At 38.4% G+C, this 26487-nt stretch overlaps 1 protein-coding gene and 1 long non-coding RNA gene across 2 annotated transcripts; both read left to right on the top strand.

Moving 5' to 3' along the window:
• Positions 1–4015: 4015 nt before the first annotated feature.
• LOC128244185 (tripartite motif-containing protein 45-like) lies at positions 4016–22780 on the top strand. Its single transcript, XM_052962203.1, has 4 exons — positions 4016–4045; positions 5205–6108; positions 6963–6992; positions 22743–22780. Exons 1-4 carry the CDS (start codon positions 4016–4018, stop codon positions 22778–22780), a joined length of 1002 nt encoding a protein of 333 aa, XP_052818163.1.
• A 670-nt stretch (positions 22781–23450) lies between these two features.
• On the top strand, positions 23451–26120 carry LOC128244883 (uncharacterized). Its single transcript, XR_008263005.1, has 4 exons — positions 23451–23606; positions 24819–24952; positions 25531–25628; positions 25906–26120. It is a non-coding gene; the product is annotated as an uncharacterized LOC128244883 (long non-coding RNA).
• Positions 26121–26487: the final 367 nt, after the last annotated feature.

Raw genomic sequence — 26487 nt, 5'->3', positions numbered from 1 at the left:
TACCGCTTTCGTGGTCCGCACTGGTCAAAGTAGGTGCTCATACACAGCATTGAGGAGGGGCCGATAACGATAATGATACAAATGGTTGCGGGCTGATGGAAATCAACTAATTAAGCCTTCATGGGTGTTATTTTTTTACATCTAACCTTGGTTAATGCATCTAAATGCCTTAAGAATAATTCAAATGGCAAACAGAAATAAGCTTTTATAATCGTTCATCTGTCAGAAACAACGACAACCTTCATTATGAAACTCGATATCATACATTCCAATTAAAACAGGATTTAAAAAAAGTAATTGATAGATCGCCCCCTGCTGGTTATAAACAAAAATTGTGTTTCACAACCTAAGGAAGAAATACCCTAATAGGCAACATTTCAAACCGTATGAATAGCTTGTACAAATCAGTGTAGCATTTTCTGGATTTATAAACAAAATTAAAAAAAAACATTTCAGAATGTTTAAGGCCAATTTTCTATTTATTATTATCTTTAACCTTTTTGGAACAAAATGCACAAACACTTACAATGTGTTACCGTCTCTGTTGGAAATAATTGAAATTCCCAACCATTTTACCCGGGTTGAAAGTGATGAAAATTTAAAACAAGCAACATATGTGTTTTTAAGTATTATATTGCTTTTTAATGAAAAAACAATATATACTTCTGTGAAATCAAATTGTTAGCTTATAAAAACAAACAAACAGAAAAAGTGCTTCTGGGTGTACGTTGAAACCCTCACATGATTTGTAGACCTGCAAGCAACATACTAGACTAAAGCTTTAAAATTGAAAAGTTTCAAGTGGAGATTTTCAATAGCGGAGTGCTACCTTAAATTATGGGTGATCATGGACATTGTATATAATGATATGTTTAAACAAATACGTGGTATGACGTGACGCACTCCTTTTGCTTAATCATTTATGTTGTGTAAGTACATACCAAGAATGTTTAACTTTTCTGATGATCTACATAATCTTTTTGTTCTAATCTTCCTACTAACACTGGATGTTTATATCTTGCACATCACCTAATTATAATCAACTACGGCTGACAGCTGATTTACTTAAATAAATGAATTTGCAAATTAGAAGTATGCTAGCTGCCTTTTCATTCGACAAAACTTAGTACGTTATGATGACCACGTAAAAAAGTTGAAGAACGGCCCCGTTGAAGAACGTCACAGTGTACGGCCTCGTTGAAGAAGGTCACAGTGTACGGCCTCGTTGAAGAACGTCACAGTGTACGGCCTCGTTGAAGAACGTAACAGTGTACGGCCCTGTTGAAGAACGTCACAGTGTACGGCCTCGTTGAAGAAGGTCACAGTGTACGGCCCCGTTGAAGAACGTCACAGTGTACGGCCCTGTTGAAGAACGTCACAGTGTACGGCCCTGTTGAAGAACGTCACAGTGTACGGCCCCGTTAAAGAACGTCACAGTGTACGGCCTCGTTGAAGAACGTCACAGTGTACGGCCCCGTTGAAGAACGGCCCCGTTGAAGAACGTCACAGTGTATGACCCCGTTGAAAAACGTAACATTGTATGACCCCGTTGAAGAACGTCACAGTGTATGGCCCTGTTGAAGAACGTCACAGTGTATGACCCCGTTGAAGAACGTCACATTGTACTGCCCCGTTGAAGAACGTCACAGTGTACGGCCCCGTTGAATAACGTCACAGTGTATGGCCCCGTTGAAGAACGACACAGTGTACGGCCCCGTTCAAAAACGTCACAGTGTACTGCCCCGTTGAAGAACGTCATAGTGTATGGCCCCGTTGAAGAACGGCCCCGTTGAAGAACCTCACTGTACGGCCCCGTTGAAGAATGTCACAGTGTATGACCCCGTTGAAGAAAGTCACATTGTACTGCCCCGTTGAAGAACGTCACATTGTATGACCCTGTTGAAGAACATCACATTGTACTGCCCCGTTGAAGAACGTCACATTGTATGACCCCGTTGAAGAACGTCAAAGTGTACGGCCCCGTTGAAGAACGTTACAGTGTATGACCCCGTTGAAGAACGTCATATTGTATGACCCCGTTGAAGAACGTCACAGTGTATGACCCCGTTGAAGAACGTCACAGTGTACGGCCCCGTGGAAGAACGTCACAGTGTATGACCTCGTTGAAGAACGTCACATTGTACTGCCCCGTTTTAAAACGTCACAGTGTATGACCCCGTTGAAGAACGTCACAGTGTACGGCCCCGTTGAAGAACGGCCCCGTGGAAGAACGTCACAGTGTATGACCCTGTTAAAGAAAGTCACAGTGTACTGCCCCGTTGAAGAACGGCCGCGTTGAAGAAAGTCACAGTATACGGCCCCGTTGAAGAACGTCACAGTGTATGACCCCGTTGAAGAGCGTCAGAGTGTACGGCCCCGTTGAAGAACGTCAGTGTACGGCCTCGTTGAAGAACGTCAGAGTGTACTGACCCGTTGAAGAACGTCACAGTGTATGGCCCCGTTGAAGAACGTCAGAGTGTACGGCCCGTGAAAGAACGCCACAGTGTACGGACTCGTTGAAGAACGTCACAGTATACGGCCCCGTTGAAGAACGTCACAGTGTATGGCCCCGTTGAAGAACGTCACATTTTATGACCCCGTTGAAGTACGTCACAGTGCATGACCCCGTTGAAGAACGTCACAGTGTACGGCCCCGTTGAAGAACGTCACATTGTATGACCACATTGAAGAACGTCACATTGTACGTCCCCGTTGAAGAACGTCACATTGTACGGCCCCGTTGAAAAACGTCACAGTGTACGGCCCCGTTGAAGAACGTCACATTGTACTTCCCCGTTGAAGAACGTCACATTGTATGACCCCGTTGAGAAACGTCACATTGTATGGCCCCGTTGAAAAACGTCACAGTGTACGGCCCCGTTGAAGAACGGCACAGTGTATGACCCGGTTAATAACGTCACAGTGTACTACCCCGTTGAAGAACGGCCCCGTTGAAGAACCTCAAAGTGTACGGTGTATGACCCGGTTAATAACGTCACAGTGCACTGCCCCGTTGAAGAACGGCCCCGTTGAAGAACCTCAAAGTGTACGACGGCCCTGTTGAAGAACGTCACAGTGTACGGCCCCGTTGAAGAACGTCACATTGTATGACCCCGTTGAAGAACGTCACATTGTACTGCTCCTTAGAAGAAGGTCACATTGTTAGACCCCGTTGAAGAACGTCACATTGTACTGCCCCGATGAAGAACGTCACATTGTATGACCCCGTTGAAGAACGTCACATTGTACGGCCCTGTTGAAGAACGTCACATTTTATGACCACGTTGAAGAACGTCACATTGTACTGTCCCTTAGAAGAAAGTCACATTGTATGACCCCGTTGAAGAAAGTCACATTGTACTGCCCCGATGAAGAACGTCACATTGTATGACCCCGTTGAAGAACGTCACATTGTACGGCCCCGTTGAAGAACGTCACATTTTATGACCACGTTGAAGAACGTCACATTGTACTGCCCCGTTGAAGAACGTCACAATGTATGGCCCCGTTGATGAAGGTCACATTGTATGACCCCGTTGAAGAACGTCACAGTTTATGACCCTGTTGACGAAGGTCACAGTGTACGGCCCCGTTGAAGAACGTCACAGTGTACGGCCCTGTTGAAGAACGTCACAGTGTATGACCCTGTTGAAGGACGTCACAGTGTAAGACCCCGTTGAAAAACGTCACATTGTACTGCCCCGTTGAAGAACGTCACATTGTATGACCCAGTTGAAGAACGTCACATTGTACTGCCCCGTTAAAGAACGTCACATTGTATAGCCCTTATGAAGAACGTCACAGTGTTTGGCCCCGTTAAAGAACGTCATATTGAATGGCCCCGTTGAAGAACGTCACATTGTACTACCGCGTTGAAACACGTCACAGTGTATGGCCCCGTTGAAGAGAGTCACAGTGTACTGCCCCGTTGAAGAACGTCACATTGTACTGCCCCGTTGAAGAACATCACATAGTATGACCCCGTTGAAGAACGGCCCTGTTGAAGAACGTCACAATGTATGACCCCGTTGAAGAACGTCACAGTGTATGGCCCCGTTGAAGAACGTCACAGTGAACGGCCCCGTTGAAGAACGTCACATTGTATGATCCCGTTGATGAACGGCCCCGTTGAAGAACGTCACAATGTATGACCCCGTTGAAGAACGTCACATTGTATGACCCGGTTGAAGAACGTCCAATTGTATGACCCCGTTGAAGAACGGCCCCGTTGAAGAACATCACAGTGTTTGACCCCGTTGAAGAAGGTCACAGTGTACGGCCCCGTAGAAGAACGTCACATTGTATGACCCCGTTGAAAACGTCACATTGTATGACCCCCTTTAACAACATCACATTGTATGACCCCGTTGAAGAGAGTCACAGTGTACGGCCCCGTTGAAGAACGTCACATTGTATGGCCCCGTTGAAGAACGTCACATTGTACGGCCCAGTTTAAAAACGGCCCCTTGGAAGAACGTCACATTGTACGGCCCCGTTGAAGAACGTCACATTGTATTACCCCTTTGAAAAACGGCCCCGTTGAAGAAAGTCACAGTGTACGGCCCCGTTGGAAAACGTCACAGTGTATGACCCCGTTGAAGAACGTCACAGTGTATGGCCCCGTTAAAGAACGTCACATTGTATAACCCCGTTCAAGAACGTCACAGTGTTCGGCCTCGTTGAAGAACGTCACAGTGAACGGCCCACAGTAAAGCTAAGGCAACACAGACAGATTTGGCGACTGGACGTGTTCCACCAGTCTTTTGAAATTGAAAAGTGTTAACAACTGTCAGTAGATGTCTTGCAAAAGTAGTTAATACTTTGCAGGGAGCATTTGTTTAGATGCAGATCTCTGGATCAGCAGTTTAAACAAATCATTATAAAACTTCAAGAATAGTTAATGTTATCGTAATGAGAGTAATATCTTATGATAGGATATCAATGGTATCTGATAACAGTGGAGTCCCATTTAACAGCTCTGTACCCCTTACCTACCTATCTACAAGTTTTGAAGATCAACTTAAACCGGGGTAAACATTTATGATTTAATTATATTATAGTTTATTATATATTTATTGTAGAGTTACCGACGTATTAATGAAGTTAAGAATGTACATGTTTATCTGTTTCAATATCGCAAGAAAAAAAATCAATTATTAAGCTCTTTTAATCTAAATCTTTTAATCTTAATTCCTTTTTCGCAGATGGAGGTATCTGGAAAGATACGTGACCCTGACCTCGACAAGGGCTCCGCAGATACAACTGTCTACTGTCAGCCGTGTGACGAAGGCGGGAAACGCTCTGTAGCCCGAGGTTTCTGTCAGACCTGCGAGGAATACATGTGTGATCCCTGTATCGATGCCCATAAGAGATTCAAGGTGTCCAGGAACCACATTATGTTGTCCAAAGACGAAGTGCCTTCCTTCTACCCGTCCTCCAAGCAGTCAGTTATCGGCGAAACTGAATACTGTAAAAAGCATCCGAAGGCGATGATAAAGTTTTACTGCCCGACCCACGGCGACCTTGGCTGTGGTGACTGTGTCATTGTCGACCATCGCAGCTGTAAAGTCGATTACATCGCTGACGTGGCTGAAGAATGTGTCATTGGCAATGAATTCAAAGAGCTTGGACCATCGATTAAACGAGCTGAAGATCTACTATCTTGGTCTACAAGAAATGTCAATGACCTTTTGGACAAGGTCGAAAACCAGTCTAAGCATGAGATCGCCAGATTGAGGAAATTCCGAGCCGAAATCAAAACCTACCTGGACCGCCGCGAGAAGGAGTTGCTCGACAACATCCGGAAAGTGAAAATCGATGATGAAAACGTATTGAATGCCTTAAAGAGTGACTGTGAGTCGGCGAAATCGGACCTTGAGGTCATAAAAGCGGATCTATCGCCAGGTGACATCTCGGTGAACCAGCGGTACGTGGCGGCGAGGCGAGCCGAAAAGGACCTACGATATATTGTGCATAAGACAAAGCAGATGACCGGTTTGATAAAGGCCCGAAAGTGTCGGTTTACCAAAGACGAGGACACGGAACGTCTTCTGGGATCGAACATGGGCCTAGGAACACTGGACGTTGTCGGAGAGTTTCGTATAGATAGTATGTACATTATTTTATCCTTTATTATATTACCTATTTTTTGATGCCTAGATATTCTCCAGATAGCATGGCCTTAGCGTCGTCTACGTTGTTCATGTTCAAAGTTGTCCCACTTAGGCGACTTAAATTAAATTGCAAGATTTTTATCCCCGCTCCCTTTTCCGCAGCCCCTTGAACATGGGTCTGTATTTATGTACGTGAAGTTAGCGGCCTAGCGGCCTAGCGGCGTGAAGTTAGCGGCCTAGCGGCCTAGCGGCTTAGCGGCCTAGCGGCGTGAAGTTAGCGACCTACCGGCCTGGCGGCCTAGCGGCGTGAAGGTGGCGGCCTATTGGCCTAGCGGCCTGGCGGCCTATTTTTTTTTCTCTATTTCCAAGCAGTTGTTAATGCTTTTTTTTAAAAAACAATGATAAATCAAAGTTTTTTATTCATACAGTTACATAGCGGCCTTAAATTGTTTTCTATTCAGAACATTTTTCTATACATTTTAATTTAAAACAATTAAAATTAACTGTTTTATGCACAAGTTATCACTCTGAAGCGATTTTAACTTTTTCCAAAAAGTCGATCAGGCACTTCAGCGGCCTGGCAGCGTGAAATTAGCGGCCTAGCGGCCTAGCGGCCTAAATTGAATCCTATTTTAAAGCATGTATACATGCATTTTCTCCTAAAACAATGACATATTAACTGTTTTAAGCACACATTAACACATTGAAGCGATTATCAACTCTTTTTTTTCCAAAAACGTCGATAAAGCAGTCAGCTAAATCAAAGCATTAAACATGCCTGATCTTCTAAAACAATGATATATTTACTGTTTTTTTATGCACAAATTATCACTCTGAAGCGTTTTTCAACTTTTTTCAAAAAGTCGACCGAGCATTTCAGCGGCCTAGCGGCCTGACGGTGTGAAGTTAGCGGCCTGGCGGCCTAAAATGGTATCCTATTTCAAAGCATGTATACATGCATTTTCTTTATTTTTAATATTTAATAGGAGTGGTAAAACTAAGAAAGTGACAGTTGGAACTCTACAGCAAATGTAAATTATTTGCGCAAATATTATCTTTTAAAGCTACACTCTCACAGATTGACCGTTTAGCCATTTTTTGTCTTGAAATGAATCATTTTTGCGTAAATGTCTGGACACCAGTGATACAAAACTAAGCATGCAGTTTGTCATGATTACGTTCGAAAATGATTTACAGCTAAATGGTTACTTATGTTTTATGAAAAATGAAATTTTCGGCAGTTTTCTAAATTATTGAGATCTCTTCTATTGTGAGTTATCCAATATGACTGATTTAAAGGCATTGCCACCAAAATTAACTAGATTCTGAGGCAAAAACTTAAATAGCTTTTAAGCTGCACTCTCACAGATTAACCATTTTGACAACTTATTATTTTTTGGTCTCGAAAGATCCAATTATTGCGTAAATATCTGAAAATTAGTAATATAAGACTTATGACAAAAGATAGGATCCCAGTTTTTCATATTAAAGTTTTCATGTTAGTGCTTAACATTTTACGGTCCATGTAATACAGAACCATTTTTGTCTGCCATTTGAAGGCTGTGTTTGTCTCAGACAGATCTCTTGTATTCACGGCTGAAGGCGTAAAATCGGACTACATTAAACATTTCTTTTTATTTCTTTTCAAAACATTATTCTTCATTTAAGGACTCCACGCGTACTTTGACCAGCCAAATTGCGTTCATATGCCCGATAATGACATCAATCCCGCAATTCAGTACTTATACTTACACCAATAGTGCATTATTTCATTCAAGAATTGCTAAAAAAAGACTTTATATCATTAAGAAAACCTTTCAGTAATCCATTCTTACCCATTCTGTAAATAGCACGAGCCGACTGTAACCGGAAACGTTTTATCAAATGACCTGGTCCCAATTTCTCGAAACTTCTTAAGTCCCTTATAACATGATAAAGCTAATCTCACTATGTTTGTTGTTCCATAAAATGTGTTATATTTACTCCTTCAAGATTTTTTAGAAATTATGTAGGAATAATCTGTATGATTATCAGAATAAACCATTTTTCATTTATCAAAATCCATTTTCAGTATGTATTTTGGCTAATTGAAATAAGTGACTTAAGCCTGTGAAGCTTAAGAAGTTTAGAGAAATTGGGGCCTGACGATAACGCGGGAAAATATCAACTTTCAGAACTACTTAAATATTCCTTTGTAGTTACTTCCCCTTGATCAAAACAGAACTCTTTACTTTGAACCAGTAATGGTTGGCAAAAAGTGTTTAGAATTTAAAGAAATGCATTATAAATTTAAATAAATAAATATTTGGAAATTAGCAGTCTTTACCTGGAAAACAAACCTGTTTTCAAGCGAAACTCTGGCATTAAGATGACTGAATATTCATGTATCATGACCAACATGCAGTCTTAAACTGAGATAAATGTTTAAAGCCAAAGAGTATCCGCATTTGTTTTGTTAACACATTTTCTTTGTTTATTTCAGTGTAAGATCATATTTAATGAAACTCGTGATGATAGAAAATCTACACTGAAATAAACAAATATCCTCTTTAACATATTATAATTTAACACTTTCTAAAATGTTTATTTATATTTTACGGCACCTGATGACACAATACAAACAATAACAAGATAAAAAAAGTCATGTATATTGTTATGCGATGAATTAAGATCCGCACATATCCGAAGATCATGCGTTCATCGATTGATATACACAATTTTCGAAAGGTAGTTTATTGAGCGAATGGAAGTTGAGGTGTAAATATAAGGATATATCACAGATGTTTATTTTCGGTCATCAACTTGTCATACAACGTTCGACAAATCGAGAAAATCGACATAACGGAGAAAATCGACATAACGGAGAAAATTAACATAACGGAGAAATCAACATCACGGAGAAATCGACATTAGATATAGATCGACATAACAGATTTCGACTGTATATTAGTAATCAGCAAAAACATGTCAAATGAATGCATAGTTACATGGGTCAGCAGGCACCAAAAGTAAATATTTCTATCGTGGGAACAGCACTCGTGAAATAAAGCTTTTGGTACTCAATCAGTGCAATATATTACGATCTTGCACTGAAGTAAACATTTATCCTCTACAATATGTTTAACGGCTTTGACAAGATTCTTTTATTTTAAATAATCATATTTTAAGATAGCTCCGTACGTTCACAGGCGGCAGTTTCGTTGACAGGACCCATCATGTTTGCCCCCCCCCCCCCGCAACCCCTCCCCCTAAAACAAATAAATAATCACGACCAAAAATAATTTGAACATGATTATAAATAATAATAAAACCTAGTTATCAACCAGATAGTCCTCGAAAAAAAATCAAATATATTATTTATTGTTTGTCAGTAATAATAGTAATTATTTGGATTTTTTTCGTGCAATTTTTGGTTGATATTTAGGTTTTTGAGATTAATGATCATGTTCCAGTCATTTTTGCTATTGAACATTGTTTTTGTGCGCGATGTGGCAAATAGGCTGGGTCTTGTCACCTCTACTGCCGCCTGTGGGTATCCGGAGGTTCTACCATCCAGGCATGGATCTTCTGTCGCCTGTGGGTATCCGGAGATTTTACCATCCAGGCATGGATCTTCTGCCGCCTGTGGGTACGTCCGGAGATTCTACCATCCAGTCATGGATCTTCTGCCGCCTGTGGGTACCCGGAGATTCTACTATCAAGGCATGGATCTTCTGCCGCCTGTGGGTACGTCCGGAGATTCTACCATCCAGGCATGGATCTTCTGCCGCCTGTGGGTACCCGGAGGTTCTACCATCAAGGCATGGATCTTCTGCCGCCTGTGGGTACGTCCGGAGATTCTACCATCAAGGCATGGATCTACTGATGCCTGTGGGTACCCGGAGGTTCTACCATCAAGGCATGGATCTTCTGCCGCCTGTGGGTACCCGGAGGTTCTACCATCAAGTCATGGATCTTCTGCCGCCTGTGGGTATCCGGAGGATCTACCATCAAGGCATGGATCTTCTGCCGCCTGTGGGTACCCGGAGATTCTACCATCAAGGCATGGATCTTCCGCCGCTTGTGGGTACGTCCGGAGATTCTACCATCAAGGCATGGATCTTCTGCCGCCTGTGGGTACCCGGAGGTTCTACCATCCAGGCATGGATCTTCTGCCGCCTGTGGGTACCCGGAGGTTCTACCATCAAGGCATGGATCTTCTGCCGCCTGTGGGTATCCGGAGGTTCTACCATCAAGGCATGGATCTTCTGCCGCCTGTGGGTACCCGGAGGTTCTACCATCAAGGCATGGATCTACTGCCGCCTGTGGGTACCCGGAGGTTCTACCATCAAGGCATGGATCTTCTGCCGCCTGAGGGTACCCGGAGGTTCTACCATCAAGGCATGGATCTTCTGCCGCCTGTGGGTACGTCCGGAGATTCTACCATCAAGGCATGGATCTACTGATGCCTGTGGGTACCCGGAGGTTCTACCATCAAGGCATGGATCTTCTGCCGCCTGTGGGTACCCGGAGGTTCTACCATCAAGGCATGGATCTTCTGCCGCCTGTGGGTACGTCCGGAGGTTCTACCATCAAGGCATGGATCTTCTGCCGCCTGTGGGTACCCGGAGGTTCTACCATCAAGTCATGGATCTTCTGCCGCCTGTGGGTATCCGGAGGATCTACCATCAAGGCATGGATCTTCTGCCGCCTGTGGGTACCCGGAGATTCTACCATCAAGGCATGGATCTTCCGCCGCTTGTGGGTACGTCCGGAGATTCTACCATCAAGGCATGGATCTTCTGCCGCCTGTGGGTACCCGGAGGTTCTACCATCCAGGCATGGATCTTCTGCCGCCTGTGGGTACCCGGAGGTTCTACCATCAAGGCATGGATCTTCTGCCGCCTGTGGGTATCCGGAGGTTCTACCATCAAGGCATGGATCTTCTGCCGCCTGTGGGTACCCGGAGGTTCTACCATCAAGGCATGGATCTACTGCCGCCTGTGGGTACCCGGAGGTTCTACCATCAAGGCATGGATCTTCTGCCGCCTGAGGGTACCCGGAGGTTCTACCATCAAGGCATGGATCTACTGATGCCTGTGGGTACCCGGAGGTTCTACCATCAAGGCATGGATCTTCTGCCGCCTGTTGGTACGTCCGGAGGTTCTACCATCCAGGCATGGATCTTCTGCAACTAAGTAAATGACCTGTTTGTTCGTCTGAACTAGTTATAGAAATATAAACTATTCTATTCATCGACCGACCGAACCACAATTCGCTTTCCTTGGACCATTTTCATTCAAATATCATGTTTAACTTCAAAAATCTTATATAAATGTCACAAAAAGCAATATTTTTAATGATTTTATTTCTATTTTTAAAACCGGCTTACGTTTAATTCACATATATATATAACAAAATAGTGAAATCGTTACACTAAATGTTATTTTATAATTTTCAGGAGTTATACAACCAATGCAACACTGTTTTTATTAGTAGCCAAGTTTTGAAAAGTGGTGTTGAGTGGAAAGCATAATAAGATAAGTTAAATTTACAATTGAGATCTTTCCTGATAAACCGCATTTTTCTTACGTTTTTTTTAGAAAGGCAGTCTCTGTGAATCTTGTTTAAAAATAGGCTAAATTAATAAAAAATATATGAAACATAATACCATTTGATGTGTTAAGTACATAGACACGCAAGTCGAAAATAATTCTTAATAAAAGATCATTGCGATTTTGAATAGAAATTACTGCCGATGACAGTTTAGATCCTTATCAGAACTGAATATATTAGTGTTTTTATGTTTCATTGATCAAAGTCTGCAAAAGTCAATCGGTGAAGTGAACATTTGTCTAAGAAGAAACTCAACACCACACACACACACACGCACACACACACACACACACGCTCGCGCGCGCACGCACCCGAGCACGTACGCACGCACGTACACGCACGCACGCACACACGCACGCACGCACACACACATTATTGTCCGTCTTGTTTGTTAACCTGAAGTATACTGAGTATTGAAAGTTGATATTCTTAAATACAAGTTTGTACGTCTGGCTAATTTATATTGATAAGATAAAAGGGATCCATGTTAAACATTTAGTCCTTTATTGTGTTTCAGCTCCAGTTCCTGACCTCTCTACTGCGACATGGAAGACGGGGGCGGATATCAACATTAAAGCGACTCAGGACCAGGAAATCTGCTTCATCACGGGGTCCGCCGTAATCACTTCTGGTCTCTTACTCCTGGCCGACTTCAATAACGAGAATATCAAACATGTAAACGTCCCCGCCCGCACCGTCACGTCCCGCCTCCAGCTGCCAGGCAAACTCTGGGACGTGTGTGTGCTCCCTGATGACCAGGCCGCTGTCACTCTCCCGAATAACTCTATGGTTCAGCTGGTGTCTACAAAGCGAGGACAGTTGTCGTGTGGAAAGGAAATTAAAGTATCACCCGGGTGTTGTGGTATTGCGTATTACAACAACAGATTATACGTTTCTTACACAACGAACCCGCGTGTTGAAGTGGTGACATTGGATGGTCATATTAAAAGTACATTCCAAACAGATAATGGAAGACAACTTTTCGAAACACCATATAACTTAACTGTGTCAACTTCAACACCGCAGTCACTGTACGTGTCTGACTTCGGTGCCCACACCGTCCTTCAGCTGACCCTGGACGGAAAGCTCCTGCGTAAGTACCGAGACGAGCAGCTCGTCGGTCCCACGTCCGTGGTGGAGGTAGGGTCTGGTCAGCTGCTCGTGTGTGGGCGGGACAGCCACAACGTGATGCTGCTGACTGAGAGGGACGGCAAAATGGTAGAAATACTGTGGGAGATGGACGGACTGACCCATCCCTACTCCGTGGCCTTCTGTCCTCACACACGTGCTATAGTTGTCGGGATGTACAATAATGACTCACTGAAGATATTTAATGGAGACTGACTGTTTTTTCTTCATCAGTCGTGATTTGTTTGTTTCTTTGAAAGAAACTTCTGTGTATTTAATATTGTTTGAGCAATCAATAGTATATACAATAAAAATTACAAAATAAGCATACAGTATGGATTGGTTAAAACGTGTTTTATCTATTGAAAATGTTTTTATACATAAATACATGTACACATTTTCAGCGTATTTGGCAGTATTGTTAAGCACTAAATTGTATATAAAATTAGTGTAAATATTGTTGTTCTCTTTAACACTTTTAAAATAAGAATTTGTTTTGGTGTTATTTCTTTTTAGGAATGTTGATTATGTTGAATAAATAGAACTATGATTTTAAATTATCATCACCTTATATAGAATTATTCTACAAAATATTCTATCTACAGATGAATATTTTTTCCTAGTTAACCAGGTTTTCAACGTTGGGCGGGCGGGCGGGCGTCAAACATTGGTTTCTGTTCAATAACTTTAGTTAGCATAGATAGATATTGATGAAACTTGGTGTGTAGGTAGCTTATGGGAAGAGCTAGCTTGGGATCGCTTTTGAGAGGGGGGGGGGCTAAGGTCAAGGTCACTGTTACTAAAAATAGAAAAATGGTTTCTGCCCAATAACTTTAGTTAGCATTGATAGGTATTGACGAAACTTGGTGTGTAAGTTGCTTATGTGAAGAGCTAGCTTTGGATTGCTTTTGAGTGGGGAGGGGCTAAGGTCAAGGTCACTATTACTTAAAATAGTAAAATGGTCAAGGTCACTGTTACTTAAAATAGAAAAAATGGTTTCTGCCCAATAACTGTAGTTAGCATTGACAGATATTGATAAAACTTGGTGTGTAGGTAGCTTATGTGAAGAGCTAGCTTGGGATTGCTTTTGAGGGGGGTGGGGCTTAGGTCAAGGTCGCCTGTTACTAAAAATAGAAAAATGGTGTCTACCCAATAACATTAGTTAGGATTGAAAGATATTGACGAAAGTTGGTGTGTAGGTAGCTTATGTGAAGAGCTAGCTTGGGATTGCTATTGAGGGGGAGGGGCTAAGATCAAGGTCACTGTTACTTAAAATAGAAAAAAGGTCAAGGTCACTGTTACTTAAAATAGAAAAATGGTTTCTGCCCAATAACTTTAGTTAGCATTGACCGATATTGATGAAACTTGGTGTGTAGGTAGCTTATGTACAGAGCTAGCTTGGGATTGCTTTTGAGGGGGGTGGGGCTTAGGTCAAGGTCGCCCTTGCTAAAAATAAAAAAATGGTTTCTGCCCAATAACATAAGTTAGCATTGATAGATATTGATGAAACTTAGTGTGTAGGTAGCTTATGTGAAGAGCTAGCTTGGGATTGCTTTGAGGGGGGTGGGGCTAAGGTCAAGGTCACTGTTACTAAAAATAGAAAAATGGTTTCTGCCCAATAACTTTAGTTAGGTTTGATAGATATTGACGAAATTTTGTGTGTAGGTACTAGTAGCTTATGTGAAGAGCAAGCTTGGAATTTCTTTTGAGGGGGGTGGGGTCAAGGTCACTGTTACTAAAAATAGAAAAATGGTTTCTGCCCAATAACTTTATTTAGCATTGATAGATATTGATGAAACTTAGAGCGAAGGTAGCTTATGCGAAGAGCTAGCTTGGGAATTTCTTTTGAGGGGGGTGGGGTCAAGGTCACTGTTACTAAAAATAGAAAAATGTTTTTCTGCCCAACAACTTAGTTAGAATTGATGGATAGTGATGAATCTTAGTGTGAATATAGCTTATATGAAGCTGCAGATTGAACTTGCTTTTTAGGGTGGGGAAGAAGGTCAAGGTACTTGATTTGTTGAGTGTAAGTTAAAAACTTAAGTTTTTTTTTCAAAAAGAAGACAACTGATTTTTTGAGAATATTTTACAAGAACATGCATGCATTTGAAGTGAAGCAGGGTCTGTGTTCACTATCGTCATGACTCTGAGTTTTAGACTCAGACAAGGGAATTTTGAAATGTTATATAACATCTTTAATATAATCAGCTTGACAAAATAAGAGTGTGTTATCATTGAATATGATTTTAAATATGTAAAGCCATTTTCTCAAATATTGCTCAGCAAAAAGTGAATTCACATTGAAATTGACATTTGCATTTTATAAAAGTGTTAATAATCAGATGAAACATTTTGCTTTGTAAAAATAAATTGTCATTGGTATTCAGTTATGTTGGCTTGCAGAAAGTTAAATCATTGTCATATGCAAAAAAAATAGGTAAAAGATATTCACAAATATGAGACTTAGTATGAATGTTGCAGCGAAACTAAACACATAAGATACTTTATTAGAGTAATTTTCAGTTACGTCTCTTTACACATAAGAAACTTAATTAGAGTAATTTTCAGTTACGTCTCTTTTTGATAAAATTAAAGATAAAGTCGTACAACAAATTAATTGGCTATACTTTCTGATTGCCCATAACAAAAACCTGGTTTGGTCGCATTGCGGCGCTTCTAGTTTTAAAGTTAAAATTAGGTGTTTCACATACTATAAAACTAAGATTTTGGATTTAACGGTTTAATTTCTCACTCAAATGTGTTAAATATGTTTAACCTGACATCGCTCAAAGATATGACAACAGTTTGCGTTTATGCAAATAATTTTGAATTCACTATAAAAATAATATTTTAAATGGGAATTCCCCCAATGTATTTTTTCCATTCAAATGGAGATGAAAATGTCTTTATAAATTCAGGTAGGAATGAATTTTAAAACGAAATATTTAGTCTATTCACTGTCTGTATTGTTCAACTAGTTTTGTATTTCAACCTTTTACTATTAAATGTATCTAAAAACTTTCAAAATGGTCTTATTATGGATTACTTCAAAACTGCACCTTACGTATGTGTACATGTATATACTGCAGAAACATAACCACCTGTGTATGGTTTTGTATATCCATTGTCTCGATTTGGACCGTGTGACCACCTTGGACCTTGAACTCCAGGTACACATACTTGTCAATCAGTTTAACAATGCACACTCATAATGCCATGATTCACCTAAGAGAAGGTCACTGAGTACTACACGAAACAGCGTTGAACACGGCTTCTAAAATGTCCTCGCACCATTCAGGCATTTATTGCTGTTGTTATTATATGGGTGGGACACCCATCTTTGAGTTTTGTTTCAGCGCACGATGGCAGTTTAAATGTAGTGATATTTATGACATGATAATGTATATGTATACACACATATAGCTGGCGGTCTTTAAAAGCTAAAATGGTAGATGTGTTTTCACTGATATCACACAGTGACTATTCACTGCTTCGAAATCTTGAACCGCTGAGTTCTTTTGCAAACATAAGTTAGTTCTGCAGAGGATGTGTTCTTTCAACAAAAAGAAGTTCGGTCTTAAGAAGTATCCTCAGAAAGTCGAGGGCAATAACTCCAGAGTGAATCGTGCAATCAAGCTGTCAACTAAACTTGGTCAAAATGTTATACCAATCAACATTGTAATCAAGGTTTGTAAAAATTTCATTACAATGAATTAAGTAAGAGGGCTTATATGAAAGTCGATTTTTCAAAGAAAACAAATTTTATTTACATTGACAAACATTCTGACCAAGATTGGATAGAAATCTGTTTCCTCCATTTTTGAAGAGTTTAACATTAATGTGTAACGTGCCGTGTTGCAGCGTTATCTTCGTGTAAAACGTCAGCATGAAGGTTGGCTGTGTACGGTACGATTACGGGGACACTGAGTTCAGCACAATACATAGCGAGTATTTCGATTATCACGCACTGTTTAAGTTATGTTTCCCACTGTGTGAAATCCAGCCCCATAACACTTCCACCACCGTACCGATCACGTTGGATGACGTAAGCAGGGTCAAGCCGTACACATTTTCGTCTCAATACACGAATACTATCATCTGCCGCTTGTACATTTTGGCCCCAATTTCTCGAAACCTTTTAATTCCCTTATAACAAGATTAAGCTAAGCTCACTATTTTTGTTTTTCAATAGTTTGCGTAATATTTTCTTCTTTAAGAGTTTTCAAACTTCATATATAAATTATCTTTATGATAATCACAATAAACCCTTTTTCATTGATCAAATTCCAATGTAAGTGTGCATTTCGGCTGATTGAAATAAGCTTCTTTAGCCTATTTAGCTTGAGAAGTTTCGAGAAATAGGGGCCGGTTCATCTGTGAAGACGATCATGTTTCTATGCCATCTAGTCCAGCCAAAATGTTCGAGGAGCGAATTTAGTCCAGCTGCACGGTAACGCGCAGTAAACAGAATGCCGATGTCTCGGCGACGAGCACGAAGTTACAGGCCTTAAAGCTGCATTCTCACAGATCGAAGGTTTTGACAACTTTTTAACTTTTTGTCTTGGAACGAGCCAAGTTATGCGAAAATGAATGGAAACCAATGATATAAGACTGCTGACAAAAAATCAGATCGCAGATTTTCATATTTAAGTTAAAAAATTGATGTTTTATGCATTTTTTCTTCAACCTTTAGTAATGCCTTTAGCCATAAAACATTAATTTTCGAACGGAAATATGAAAATCTGCGATCTGATCTTTTGTCAGCAGTCTTTTATCACTGGTTTGCAGATTTTTACGCAAAAATTGGCTCATTCAAAGACAAAAACAATCAAAAACTTGTCAAAACGGTGAATCTGTGAGAGTGCTGCTTTTAAACCGTATTCTGGTTCCTGTGGCAGTACTTAGTCGATCAACAAGTTTTAGGGCGTCCATGACACGGTGACGTCGATGTGACGTCACACTTTACCGATTTCGGTGTGGCGTCATTTTACGAGGTCTCCCTGAGCGCGGCCAGTCCTTGAAGCTACCCGTTTCTAGGAATCGTGCTTGCTGATAAACTGTCCGTTTATGAACACCAACACGGTGAGCTACATCAGCACGTACATGTACCCCAGCTTTCAACAATCCTCAAGCGATGTTACGTTTACCTGACGACAAACTTTGGCGACGACCCATGATTGTTGTCGATATGCTAAGTCGAACTTTGACCATTACCACTATTCACTTGGATCAATTGCCGACAAATTGATCATCCATTTTATCCTGTACACGTGGTACACGTGCTTTACTAAAAAAACTGTACGACTGTCATAATTCGGTGTTTTATAAGTATTTTAATTATTTTTCAAAAAAAAACTTTCTTAAAAAGAGTGTTTTCTACGCCGCTTACCCATGCTTCACGCAAAATTATAGCTGATGGCGTAGCTGTCAATCTTCTATTTCCGGTTCGTGGCAAAAACTCTGAGACATTTTCTTATAGTTTTTACTCGTTTTTTTACTGCAAATATGTTTTTGACTTTTTGTAAATGCAACAATGTTCAAAATAGTAATAGTGAATCCACGAAAGCACTTGTACATTAAACAGGGCATGTACACATGATCAAATTACATCACGAATCTACTGAATGAAACTTTAAATATCGAATGTCACTGGGTGAGCACTAAAAGCTTCATTTCACGAGTGGTGGTGTGGTGTTCACAATGTGAAATAAATTTAACAACATATTTCATCGAAAAACAGGTTAATCACAAGTTGTATATACATTTTTTAATTAAAACTATCAAATTGATTAAGTTTGACCAAGATGAAAATACTGACTAAACATGTTTTTCTTCTGAATATATTTGCATTAAATCAATAAATGTAATGTCATATGGAGCAAGGTTGTGTTTTACAGATTGCAGCAAATTCTGAATATATTTCAATGAACAACAAAACATTTAAAATGTGTGTTCTCAATATATTTCTAACCATGAATATACACTTGTATTGATGATATTGTGAACAATAGTTTGATGATCAATTTCACTTATATATGATACATTTATTGAATTACGTTATTTTCGTGTTTTCACAGTTTTTATTGCATATAAATGGAAAAAAAACTCTGATATCGTTACATGTCATAAAAAATCAATGGTTTTTCTGGTTAAATACAAAATTGCTGATACAGATACTACTATTTTCATTTTAGATACACATAAATAACAATGGTCATTCAGTTTGATATAACACGTTTACAACGAATCAGTACTATAAGTTTAGGCCACACCAAATAGTTTTTATATATTAAGCGTTCGCGGACGGATAGGTTTTGGGCGTCCCGATTGATAAAAACACCACAATAATTTGATATGTTCAACGATTTTAGTGAATATTTTTAATTTCTTTTACCATAATTCCGCCTACAACACAAGTGTAAACAACATACTTCATACTTTTAATATCATTCTTGGCATTTGATATTAGTAAATGATGCACTCTGTGTGAACCCCAGCAATCCCATGATCAACACACTTAAACATTCATAGGGTTGACGCTAAACATAAACACAATTTGGTATAGCCTTATGATAATAAATATATTTATTTATTTTTCATCATTTAATTGCTCGAACATTATTGAATACACAGTAATTTCCAGCAAGGACAGAAAAATAACGAGAACCAAGAAAAAATGTCAGTTTGTATAAAACATCTTCAGTGAGTTATTATTGGACATCCCAACAACTAAGGCGCGTGTGTGAAGACAGAAGGTCACGGAGTATGGATAAGACATTCTGTTTTTCTGTCCCAGTATTTCCGCCATTTTGCCGACGGTCTCCGTCAGCAGCATCACATTGTGGCTGCCAACCCAACACACGAGCAACTGACCTGGCCCTACCTCCACTACGGACACGGGATATTTGAGCTGCTTGTCTCGATATTCCCGCAAAACCTTCCCGCCCAGGGACAGTTGGAGGACGGCTTGGGTAGTGTGGTCATACACGTACAGGGTCGGCGGTGTTGAAGATGACACAGTCAAGAAAAAAGGTTCTTTAAAAAAATGTCTTTCATAAATAAGAGCTAGCAATGTTAACTTGTAATTACCATCCAATGTCATCACTTCAATAAACGTGTTTAATATGTAAGAAAAGTAAAACATATCGTCGTAAAACGCAATACTACGACAAGAACCAAATACTTACATAACCGTCAAATACATCAAATGGTCTGCCTTTGAAGACAACAACTGAATCATGGACTTAAACGGGAGAGTGACGGCGGCCTGCTCCTCAGGGAGCACACACACGTCCCAGGGCGTGGATTGCAAATGAAGGCGGGACGTGACGGTGCGGGCGTTGAGGTCCACCAGTTTAACACAATTGTTGTTCCAGTCAGCCAGGAGAAAGAGACCTGAATAGAGCAGGGCGGAGCCGGTGATGCAGCAGGTATTCTTGCCCCTTGATGTTCTGATGCTAACGTCCGCCTCCTTCGTCCTAATAAAAAACAATTCGCTCTCTTTATTGATTAATTCAAATTTTATTCAGAAGGATACTCGCTTTAAATTGTCGGAACTTCTACCAATATTTGAAGTTTGAAGCTGATATTTGAGTTTTTTTGTTGTTGTTTTTAGAAACGCACTTTGCACAGTAGAACATTTCTTTTTTCAACATACTATTGTTTCTTCAAAAGTTACTGACTTGTATTTGATCCCTGTAGTAATCAAAGCGCTGATAGCGCTGCATGAACAGGGTTTTATACGGGTTTTCACCATTATGATTCACGATGATGTGTGTTTTTAAAAGGTGCTGATATGTTGCACAGTGAATCTAAGAGTCCCCGTGTAAAACAACCACAGGGGCCGCCCCAGGCTTATTGAATCATGATGGTAAATGAAAATTTAATATTTAATTGACAATAAAATTAATGTCGCTGTGTAAGAAGGCAAACAAGGATGGAAAATGTAACCAATCCAAGCAGAACTCCATCATATGGTGTTACATATGACTCATATGATATGAGTGTATATATACTAATAAAACTTTACTCATTAGAAAGAGTTTGCCTATGTTTGCCTTGTTATTCACAAAAAAAACTTCGAAAATACAACAGATTAAAGTAAAATAGTTTCTTAATTGAAATGATGAAAATTTAAATAACGGATTTCAAACAATTGTGGATGAAACACCTAAAAAAGTTATTAAATCTTCGATATTTTCTCATATTACACCAAACCAGCAGTATTTATCCAAATCGAACGTTTTTTGTTGAAGTATTTCTACTTTCACTTCGAATCACCTTCTTGCAATTTTGACCTTGACCGCGCACTCGGCTATGACTTAAATACACGAAGCGTTTTCATTGGACGGCTACCATCGACTTTCCTTGTTTTAATGACGTAATTGGAAAAACATTCTAATGTGGTCCAAAGTGAAAGTAGAAATACTGCAACAAAAAACGTTCGATTTGGATAAATACGCGTCTTATTTAACGAGTTTTTAACGGTTGGAACGATATTTTAAGCTTCTCTTTGTAATGCATGCGCAAAGTTTGCATGTCAGTCTTTTCTTAACGTATTTTAGGGGGGAAAAATCCGTTGTTTTTCAACCTCCCGGTTCTTTCGTAATGGCAAATTTCAGTTTCTGGTCGGTGCATTTTGTTGGAATATGCCGTAAAGGGCAATCTTACTAGCATAAAAGTTATATTTTTCTTGTAGTTGGGAATCTTACCTTATCAGAACAGTAAAAATTATTAGATTATCTCAGTTATTTTAGAAACTATGCTATATTGATTAGGTCCGTTTGGAATTGATGATTTTTTGCACATGTTTACCTTATATTTATTTATATATAATACTAATTTTCTTTCATGAAAAATTGTGGAATAATTTTTTAAATGACATATATTCACTATTTTGACCAAAATAAATAATAATTAAAATCAAAAAAATAATAATTTTTTTTATAAAAAACTGTATTCAGGCAATGTGACGAGCACCTTTGTATTAGTGTATGGAAAGAGGCTAAAAGAATATCACGAAACTGCCATTCTCGGTTTAAATACAAAATCTGCTGATGTCGTAAAAATACATGAAAAAATTAAATAAATGCAGCTGAATGAAATAATGATCATTCCAATCCATTGCTAACCCAAGACAAACACAAAAGACTACAAATGCAAATCAATACTAACCATCACAACATCAGATTCCAAGTAAAACAATCAAGTTTTTTAAAACAAAGTAAAACAAACATCTCTGTAGACTTCAACTGTGCACGACAATCAATCAAACTTGGATTTCCCGCTTCTTCTGTACAAAGGCAAGGGAGAGAAATCTGATTAACTTACTGCATTATCTTATTATGATTATCTCTCTTCGACTGTAAATTCACTTGGGTTCATCATTGTGTCACGTGATTGAATGGTGCGCTTAGAGTGGGTAGTAATTCTTTGTTTACGTTTCGATGTTCATTCATTTTTTTGGTGCAGGGATACTACTTTAATGTTATCTTTATCTAAGTATAACATATTAAATTATTTAAATAGATATTGCGTTATTATTGCTTCTTGCGTTGTCAAATCTACCTCGGTTATTTGAAACATAGCTTGCAATTTATATAGTCTGCACTTTCTCAAACTATATTTTTGATGGTAAATCGGCTGGCAACATTTGTTACTATTAATAGAAATTTTCTGTTGTGAGTGTCGAGTTTGTGGCTACACTGAACAGGGTTGAAAACAAAATAATATTCATCATGAAACAGTACAGTCGATACTATAAACGCGTCCAAACTTGGGAATTCGACCAAAAATGTCTGTGCATTGGATATTTTGTTTCTATTTTTGATTTACAGTAACTGGGAAAATTGGTTTGCAAAACCTGTTGCAAAACTTCGACCTTGATAGTATGCAAAATTTATATAGAACAGTTAAAAAAAGATTCTAAGAATGTTTTATGCTGACTACATAAGCTCATGCTTTCCCTGAATATATCATATTTTTACATTTATTGGACGAAGGCTTTTCACTCGTGACCCCTTGTGTGTTTGATTTGTTCAACAAATTTAATTTCTGTATATGATTTTAATACATACATTTACTGCATTTTTGCATTGATTGTGTATTAATAAATAAACCACACTACACATAAATAACAGAAGGATATACACTGTTTACATAAAGAAGCATTTCTATACAATCCAACACATTCAACACGTTCTTTTAACAAAGTCAGACGAGCAAATTAGGTGCAACTTGATGTATGGATGCATGAAAACTTGTACGTTTTATGGTAAACATCAATCTTCTACGGAGTGATCTCCCTTGACGAGAAGAGACGATCTCTTTTACCACTTACGCAAACAGCTGGATTATAAGTAACAATGTTTTTGAAAAATAGTTGTGTGTGTGTTTTCAAGTTTCATTGAATAACTTTGTTTTCAAAAATATTTTTTTTTATATTTGAAATGAAAGAAAGTTTTAACTGTTTGAATGACGTCACGTAAGTTTAATCGTCATCACATGACATGCGTGTTGGCAGTGAAAACTGAACTGCAAGGGAAGTAACTGCCGTATTGAGTTTTGGTAAATACATGCATATAGTGACTGAAAAGATTAGTTGGGGCTTTGGTTAGCGCTAAAGATCATACCAATACCGAATCGACACAAGCAAAGATCATACAGATGGAAATACAATTAAAATTGTTGTCTGCCACCATAAATCTAAACATGTACGAAAAATGTTTCTTTTCATTCCTTGGATGTGCAAGAAAATCTTTTATGTACCAGGTAAGTTTAACAAATAAGATACTGAGTAACTGGATTACATATTTTGTTTTTTAACTTGTCAGCAAGGTTACCAAGTATTGGAAATTACTAGACTTTTAAATTAAATACTGTAGCTACTTTCTAGTTCTGAGTGATGATCTAAAGTCAATTTACCACCTGTTATACTATTTTTTGTCTACAGTCTAAGTGATGATCAATCGCTAGTCAATAATTGTATTTTTTTGTCGTTAGTGACTTTCACGTTCTGAGTGGATAGTGGATATCACTATTTTTCTGTCTTTTCCTACTTTTACGTTCTAAGTGATGATCAATAGCCAGTTAATATTACTATTTTTCTGTCGTTTCCTTCTTTTACGTTCTGAGTGATGATCAATAGCTAGTTAATATTACTATTTTTCTGTCGTTTCCTACTTTTACATTCTAAGTGATGATCAATAGCCAATTAATATTACTATTTTTCTGTCGTTTCCTTCTTTTACGTTCTGAGTGATGATCAATAGCAGTCGATATTACTATTTTTCTGTCGTTTCCTTCTTTTACGTTCTGAGTGATGATCAATAGCCAGTCGATATTACTATTTTTCTGTCGTTTCCTTCTTTTACGTTCTGAGTGATGATCAATAGCCAGTCGATATTACTATTTTTCTGTCGTTTCCTTCTTTTACGTTCTGAGTGATGATCAATAGCCGGTCAATATTACTATTTTTCTGTCTTTTCCTACTTTTACGTTCTGAGTGATGATCAATAGCCGGTCGATATTACTATTTTTTGTCGTTTTTGACTTTTACATTCTGAGTGATGATCAATAGCCGGTTAATATTACTATTTTTTGTCGTTTTTGACTTTTACGTTCTGAGTGATGATCATTAGCCAGTCGATATTACTATTTTTTGTCGTTTTTGACTTTTACGTTCTGAGTGATGATCATTAGCCAGTCGATATTACTATTTTTTGTCGTTTTTGACTTTTACGTTCTGAGTGATGATCATTAGCCAGTCAATATTACTATTTTTTGTCGTTTTTTACTTTAACTTTCTGAGTTATAAACAAAAGACAGTCATTAATAATGTTTTTTTGTTATTTATGAATTTTATGTTCTGAGTGATGATCATTAGCCGGTCAATAATACTATTTTTCTGTATTTTTCTTACTTTTATGTTCTGAATGGTGATATATTTAAGTGCAATATTTGATTTACTTGATTTTATTACAGATTGTACAGTTCCTAGTAATGAGAAATGGCTAGATGTTATACAATATCATACTTCATGATGTCACCAACAATGTCATGTTCTGAGTATTGGGAAATAGTTGGAGACTCAGCAGTGCAGAAACTAGTTTACTCAGGTATGTTAAATGGCTGCTAGGTTGCTGTTTGAAAAAATAGTATGCAGATGTGCAAGTGACATTGTGCAACTTTGGGCGTTGGAGATAATTGTTACAATTTTTGAAGATTTAATACTTTAACTATTCTCATGTTTCTATAGCAACCATGGCTCTCATCCTTAAAGCATTGCAATTGGCTTTTTAAAAAGACCTGATTGTTTGATAATACCTTAATGCATCATTAACTTTTTCTTTATTTATGTTCCATAAAGATTCTATTATCAAAATTAATATTACTACATGTAGCTTTAATAATTATTGACATTTCATTTGACATGTCTTTTGAGTGCTTCCTTAGTCATTAATGTGTAATCATTCAGGGCCCTTATCGCATTCTGTAATGGCTCATTCGTCTACAGTATGGCCAAAGGTTTATACTATTCATCCATGTATTTGTGAAAGAAATGTTTGCATTTTAAAGAGTGTCAGTCAAAAAATAAATGAGCATAATAACCTTGAAGTGATCAGTTACAAAAGTTGTTATCTTCCAAGCATGGAATATAGCCACATGCAAGTCATGTTCTGCTCTATATTTACAGAATGTTTGTTCCAACTCGCGGATGATATTGTCAGATAAGAGCACATTGGCAAGTTGCAGACGTTGACTTTCTGAATTACAGAAAATAGTTTCAGTCAGGTATTGTACATCATGATTGGCATATATATTAAAAATTTAGTTTTGAACAAAAATTAGCAAAAATGTTTTTTGATAGAGAAATTACAGTGCTTTTCAAGAACATTTTCATTAACATTAATTAGACATAAATCTCATTGAGATTTTATTTTACATGTCGCAATGCAAAAACAACCAAAATGGACAGTATATACTTAAGTATACATGAATGGACCAAAACTGCCAAACTAATGGAAATTTGTAGTATTTTTCTTTATATCTTCTTTTGTTTGTGTTTCAGGATACCAGAAAGCATCAGGACTTCCAGGGCATGGCTATAGCTCCTCCTGAAAGAACATTAGAAACACTTGATTATTTGTGTGAAATACTTTGAAATAAAAAAAGACTCTTTCTGCATGATTTAATTCCTAAAGAAAATCAATAAACCTGAAGAATGATTTATATATATATGCATATATATGTAAAAATATGTTCCAATAAAAGTACCAATTATTACATTTATCTTTTTAATTTGAATTGCTATGTCAGTATGGATTAAAACCTCTGAAAAATAAAGACAATGGAAATATTAACAGAATCTGGATTTAAACTAGAGATTTTTTTATAGTCAAGTTAAATGTCCATCCGGGTCACCTTATTTCCATACTTATGTAGCAGATACTTCATTTGCTATGTTTGGATCAGAAACATGAATTTCTGATGCTTCTGAAATTTTAACTTTATTAAACAAAAAAATAACAATTCAAGAGAAATATGTATCATGTATGTAAAATGAAATGATGGCTGCTATTTCTCAGTAGTTAAACATTTATCTGAAAATACAATATTATGTATGTATGTTGGTTTTAAAACAAATCATTAT

This window comes from Mya arenaria, chromosome 8 (genome assembly GCF_026914265.1).
Source record: "Mya arenaria isolate MELC-2E11 chromosome 8, ASM2691426v1".
In the NCBI taxonomy this organism is placed as follows: domain Eukaryota; kingdom Metazoa; phylum Mollusca; class Bivalvia; order Myida; family Myidae; genus Mya; species Mya arenaria.
The sequence above is the reverse complement of the archived record's forward strand: the minus strand, read 5'-3'. Positions and strand labels throughout refer to the sequence as shown.